This window comes from Grammomys surdaster, unplaced genomic scaffold (assembly GCF_004785775.1).
Source record: "Grammomys surdaster isolate TR1022 unplaced genomic scaffold, NIH_TR_1.0 144, whole genome shotgun sequence".
NCBI classification, from domain to species: Eukaryota; Metazoa; Chordata; class Mammalia; order Rodentia; family Muridae; genus Grammomys; species Grammomys surdaster.
Genome location: NW_021604602.1, coordinates 543,554 through 549,985, shown reverse-complemented (window position 1 = coordinate 549,985; position 6,432 = coordinate 543,554). Strand labels below are relative to the sequence as shown.

Genomic DNA, 6,432 nt, shown 5'->3' with positions numbered 1-6,432 from the left:
GGAGTTTCTAACCCAGATCCAAGGCTTGAGTCTCCTCCTGGCTGAAGCTCTCCAGTGACCTTGGGGACGCTGTGAAACTTTTCTGGTCTTAATTTTCTCATCTCTAACATCAAGACAATAGCCTCACCTCTCCAGAGGAGTTGCTGGGAAGGGTGAATGAGATTATAAGTGCTCTTGACTGGGTTCCTGACAGCAGGAAGGACTAAACGCCAACTGCACCGGTAGGACAATAGACATGCAATAAGACTAGAAATGGCTTCTACCGTCAGAGAGTGTAAGCTCCAGGGTCAAGCCCAGGAGGTTTATGGGTACTGGTTCTGACTTTTGAACTATCTTTCCTGGGATTCTCAGCAGAAAAACTTGCTTTGCTTTTGATTTCAAAATGAAAAAAAGAAAAAGAAAAAAAAAGTTCATTGCTGCAATGTGTTGCAAACACCTGAGGGTGTGGGCATTTATCTCTGTAAAGTTTTCAAAGCACCCTCTCTCCACATTACATGTAACCAGCATCTCCCTCTTTCTGGTGGTGGTGAGGGTGAGGGTTATCATTAGTTTTTCTGGAAAAATGTACACTCCTTAAATAGAGTTTTTATATCTACCAAAAAAAAAAAATTAGCTTCTCTGTCCCCGGGGAAGCAGCCTTTGACAATTCAAAACTGGGAGGAATGAAGGGTTTTATTTGTGGAAACTGGGACATCCGGTACCATCTACCTAGGGAAGCAGAATTTTTTTTTAACCATCCACCAACACCTCTGCATAGCAAAAAAATTAATAAAATCTTAGGTAATACATCAATCTTGTCCATTATAGGCAGTCTCCTAACGTCAGGGGGACATTATCTTCCAGATGTGGGTTTGCTCTGACCCGTTGAAATGACCTGGGTCTCAGTGAAGAGCCTTCTGTGGATCAACATCTCTGAGCTCGTATCTCTACAGGCAGAGAGCGTGAACAGAGGGCAGAAGTCAAGAGAGGCTAGCAAGTTGCCTGGGACCACACAGCCAACCCAGAGCCAGGGCAGGAGAAGCTCGTTTCTCCTGCTGTGCATTCCCCCCCTGCCCTCTGGCCTGCTGGTTGCTCATGGAAGAGACTCTGCTTTGCCTTAGGCTCCAGGGCTCTGTGAGGATCCAGAGTTAGTAATTAATAAAGCTCAAATGTAATTTGTTTGTGTATGCGTGCAACTGATATGTCTTGAACATCAAATGTCTACGAGTCAGTTACGTTAGCCGATATAAAATAGCCTCACTTTCAAGGCATTCTCCAGGAGTTTAAAGTAAAGGGGGCACTATAGATTGGATCTAAGAGTCTCGCAGAGGTGTTTGGGTAAAAGTGCTGTACTTACTACCTGGAGGCTGCGAATCTTAAGGCAGTGGGGTCTACTCAGTATCCAGGTCACCGAGAGCCGGTCCTTGAAAGGGTTAGGGGCCCATCTGCTTGTACTTCTCTGCACTCCAGTTCATGTGGTGATTGGTTTTAACTGGTTTTGCTTGGCCCTGGACATCTACCATGATGCATTTCATTGCTCAAAGCAGCTGGGCCAACTAGAGACAGAACTCCGAACTGTGAGCCCAAACCTACCTTCTCTCTTCATAAGCTGATGAACTCCTGTAGCTGGTAGAGTAACAGAAAGCTGACTAACCCGGTGGGAGTGACAGGCAGAGAACGTTAGAACACGGGGCTACAGGAGTCCCTAACCAGGCACCCGGGACCATCAGATCTTCCATCTAAATAGTTCAAGAATCTATTTCCTCTGCTTGGCGGAGACTGCCACCCACTCGCTAGGTCGCCTGCTTTGTATCTGTCGCCTTCCACAGCATGGCTACTGGGGCCAGGAGGAGCCCTGTTTAGTGCCCCAAAGCCCCTATCTCAGTGGTGAGGTCAAACTGAGGAGACAGCCTATACCATATACAGGGCCTGGCCACGGGGGGAAAACACTCAACCAAGTTCTGTTGAATGAATGAAGCCAGGGGTATTTATAGCACAGTACAGCCCGGTGGCATCATAATGCAGACCCCTGGCTAGAAAATGTCTTGGTCTTTTAAAACAATAATCACTAGCCGAATGGCTGCGATCTGCTAACTTTGAAATTTTTGTCACTTGAAATTTGTAAAGTTTTATTCCGGTTTATTTATTTACTTTTATTTTGAAATCTGTTTCTGCTATGTAGCCAAGGCTAGCCTCAAACTCTTGGTCCTCTTGTCTGAGTCTCTGGAATTCTGGGATTACAGGCTCAAATTACTCACCTGGGCTCCTGAAGGTTTTAGCATTCTGATTACTATAGAGATTTTGATTGAGATAAGAATTTTACAATATATGCCCTCCCCTTTCTCTCTCTATATATATATCCTCTAACAAGGATTCCTACCTGTTTGGCCTCTGGCATCCCTACTGAGGCTGACGAAGGCTGTCTCCACATATAAGAGGCCATTGTGGTTTGTGTGAGAAGTGTCTCAAAGGCTCATGAGTTAAAGGCATGGTCCCTGCCTGGTGGACAGGGTGATTGGATCTTGAGGGCTCTGAGCTAATCAGTCAATTGATCCCTTGAAGGATTGACAATATGGTGGCCTCATTGGAGGTGGTGGGGAGGGAGGAATGAGACCTGGAGGAAGTGAGTCACCAAGGATGTGGCCTCCTTCCTGGAAGCCCTCCCTCTTCCTAGATGTCATTATGTGAATAGCTTTCTTCTACCATGATGTTCTCAGGCTCACAGCCACAGAGCCAGATAACCATGGAAACCTGCAAGCCCGTGAGCCTACATAAATCCTTCTGCCCAGTTTCACTCTGGTATTTTGTCATGGCAATGAGAACATGGGGAAGAAGCTGTTTCCAGAGAGGGCAGCTTCCCTCCACTTGGGCCCCTTCCACTCCTCTCAGTGGGGTTGCACAGGAACACGAAGGGGGGCACCTTGTCCTTTTGCGTCTGGAATCCACATGACAGTCATGTTAGCTGGAACACAGATTGGAACCTGTGTCTGACCTTCCTGCCTGCATTCAGCAGTCTCCAGAAGCAGGAGCCAGGAAGGTCACTCACTGGGTCAGATGAGCTGGAAATCCCTGTGTGGGCCTGGGAAGGAGGCTGGATTCAGTGCTGTCTAAGCAGTCTGCAATTCCCCCAAGTCTTTCCCTTCGGGAGAAGTCAGTTTTAAACAATGACCAAGATTCTGGAAGAACTGGGAAACAACTAGAAAAATCAGTTGCTGGGAACTTCCGGGAAGCCAAGTCTGTAGGCAGAGTACTTTTCCTTTTCTAAAAATGTCTAAAACAGAGAGAGAGAGTACTGTTCAGTCAAGCAAGAGGCCAAATGCCCAGTTTTGCCCAGAAGTCCACACCTTCCAGAAGGCTGGACGTGCCTGAGGAAGGGATACCCTATACTGGCACTTGTGCCTGCTTCTCCACTGGGTGTGCTTTGCCAGGAGAGCTATGCAAACATGTCTTGATTGCCATCTCAAAAGTTTGCTTGGGCCAAGTCATGAAAGCCCAGCTGTTGGCCCACCAATCCCCCTGCTTTCTGAATTCTACAATAAGGGCCATTCACGCATGGTACTTGAGAACCTTCCTCTGTGCCAGACACAGTGCTTCATGGTCAAGTGGAGAAATGGGTAAGACTCAGCTGTGTTCTTCAGGACCTCACGGTTGACTGAGGAAAAGCCATCAAGAAAATGTTATGCTCGAGCTGTGTAGACAGCGGACAGCAGGGTTCATGAGGTTATACCAAAAAAAACTCCAGGTTGGCACCAGTCACTCAGCAGGCCAGGGTGATGGAGACGGTGCCCTTGAGGTGAGATTCTGGAGGCATAAACTGGAAAGGAAGGAGCCGGGATGGTTTCAGAGTGGCCAGGAGATGACATGTTTATCAGTCTATTTTCTGTTTCTAAGACTAACAGATGGGAGTTTTGTTCCATTTTGAAGGGGCTTAAAGAGCATGTGGCATGGCCGCGGTCATGATGACGCTCCTGGCGATCCATCTCTCACTGTGGAGATGACACCATGGTGTGACTGAGTGACAGGGAGAGACCGCCCACAAACCAGGAAGCTAGGAAGCTGGAGGGATCGCCCTTGGTGATGCTGGGTTTGGAATCTAGGACCTTGCGCATAGCAGGCAAGCGCTCCAGCATTCTGCTACCCTCAGCTTGTTTGTTCTACGATAACTTGGTCTTGTGAGGACAGCCAGGGTCCCACGAGAATGATCTTAATTCCTTCTGAGGGGAACGTATCAATGGAGACCTAAGACCTCTCAGGAGGCCATACCTCTTACGCTCTCATAGCCTCTCCCATCACCACGCTGGGACCAGGCTTCCAAACATGAACCCAAGAGGGACAGACCACACCAGATCACAAGCACTAGGGGTAGCCAGAACCTGTAGCAACTCAAAGTGGCATTAGATCAAAGTGGAGTAGTATGAGGGACAGGTGAGGGTATAAGCCCAAGGACCAATCAGAGAGACTAGGTGTGCTCCCACAGCCCTGAGAGGTCCTGATTGGGGTCCTATTCATTCAGTGACGCTCCAGGTGCTGTTAGGAGCCAGCTTCATGGTCAGTTCTGGCTCCCAGGCCATTTGAAAAACCACCTAAAATTCCTTCCATTTTGATTCAAAGAAACATCTGATTTACAGTTGCTGCTTAATCAGTGATGACTCAGGCCCCTCCCTGTCATTCCCAAGAATAGGCATCATGGATTCACGACAGACAGCTTTTCCTTTCTGATCACTTTCAACGACACGCTCTTTCGAGTCAAGTTCTCCGTCGCCCATCCCACGACGGAGACGATGCTGACTTTCTCGCTCGATTTGCTTTGTGAAGGAAATGATTTTCAGCCCACAGCAATGAGAGGACACAAATTTCAGTGTGGTGTCTTGCTGAGGCGAGGTGAAACCATGCGTCTTAACTGGACCTGGCTCTATAGAGTGACGATGAATCCAAGCAGGGACACGGTGGTCTAGTCAGAGCCTCAGACACCCATGATCTCCACAGAGGCTACCCTGCTGGGTGGATGCCTGGCCCTGGGGGTTGGAGTCTGGGGAGGTGGAGAGATGGTCCTCTCTCTCCCCTTTAGGCTCAGCTTCAGGGTCAGGCTTTAGGGAGACCTTTGGTGACGCCACTTCCATCCTGGCTCCTTGCCCCCAACTGACATGGTCTTCTTTTCTGGAGCTCACTTTGATCTGTGATTGTCATCTCAGCTGGTTATTGAGTTAAACATAGATGACTTAAGGGTCTCTCATTCCCCCGCAGGGCCTGCTTCACCCAGGAGAGACAGGCCTGTGGCCTTCATCTTTGCTTGCTCATTGCTGGGCTTTCCATGATGTGACAATGATCAGCAGGCCTAGGCGAGTTCTCCACACTCAGAGAGCTCTGTGCTCGTTCTCCTGGCATCCATTCTACAAGCAGTGTACTCCGTTTTCTGGTAGGTAGTCCCTGAACAGGGAGCAAGACTCTGGGACTTGGTACCCCTAAGTCATTCCTCACTTTAGACAAACTCCCAGATTTTCTGCTGGCTAACTGATAAAGAGAGTCTTGGCTGCAAGTACACAGGCCCCATGGAACCCCAAAGAAGATAAGCGCCAGAATTTTCAGGTTAAAAGACATAGGGGCCCAGAGTGGGAACCACAAAGGCCTGTTCTGTCTCAGGTATCCCAGGGTGACCTTAAACTCATCCAGGTAGCAGTGAATGACCTTGAACTTCTGCTGGCTCCGTCTCCAGAGTGCTGGGACCACAAATTGTGCAAACACTCCGTTTATGTTGTCCATGGGATCAAACTCAAGGTTTCCTGCATGCGAGGCGAGCAGGGTATCATCTGAGCTGCTGGCCAGCCTGTCCTTGGGGTTTTGAGACAACACCAGATTTCTTGTGGCCAAGACCCCAAAGGTACCCATTTCTGGGAGGGGAGCTGTTTCTCCCAACGGCTGGAGAGAACCGGAAGTGGCCTCTAATGTAAACCAAGGAAGGAATCCCCCTCCGGCCCCTCAACTGCTACTCCACATCACTTAGTTCACTCACTTTCCGTGGTCCTGGGATCAGGGATGAACAGGGTTTAGCTGCCTTTAGCAAGGAGGTGATCCAGGCATAGGAGAGGTTCCTACTGCTACTGAGAAGGGTCTCAGAGAGGCGGGATGGGGAAGGGGCAGACATCCTAGACCAGCTCCTGGGGCACCCTGGCTTGCATCACCTTCACCAGGCCCACCGCCCTCAAGACATCACAATCTATGAGCTGCGACCCCCCCGCGCCTCATCATTGTGCGTTTGCGACCAAACAATCCAACCAACACCCACCCTGCGGGTGGGGAAGGGAAAAAAAAGGAAAAAAAAAAAAAAAAAGGACTGTCCTGAGGCCGGCTCCTCCCGCCCCGCCCCGCCCTCTTCCCTCCCGCCCGGGGCCCCCGCCCCCGCCGGGCAGTGAGCGCGCGCCGGGCGCCCCGCTCCGCCGCCCGCGCCCGCCCGCC

The 6,432-nt window shown here is 49.8% G+C and overlaps 1 protein-coding gene across 1 annotated transcript in view; it reads left to right on the top strand.

The window, feature by feature from the left end:
• Positions 1 to 2,722: 2,722 nt before the first annotated feature.
• The window catches only part of Clmn (calmin), a 100,325-nt gene continuing 96,615 nt past the window's right edge, over positions 2,723 to 6,432 (top strand). The window contains exon 1 of the mRNA XM_028764432.1: positions 2,723 to 2,740. Coding sequence (XP_028620265.1) covers positions 2,723 to 2,740 — 18 coding nt within the window. The remainder of the gene's footprint in view (positions 2,741 to 6,432) is intronic.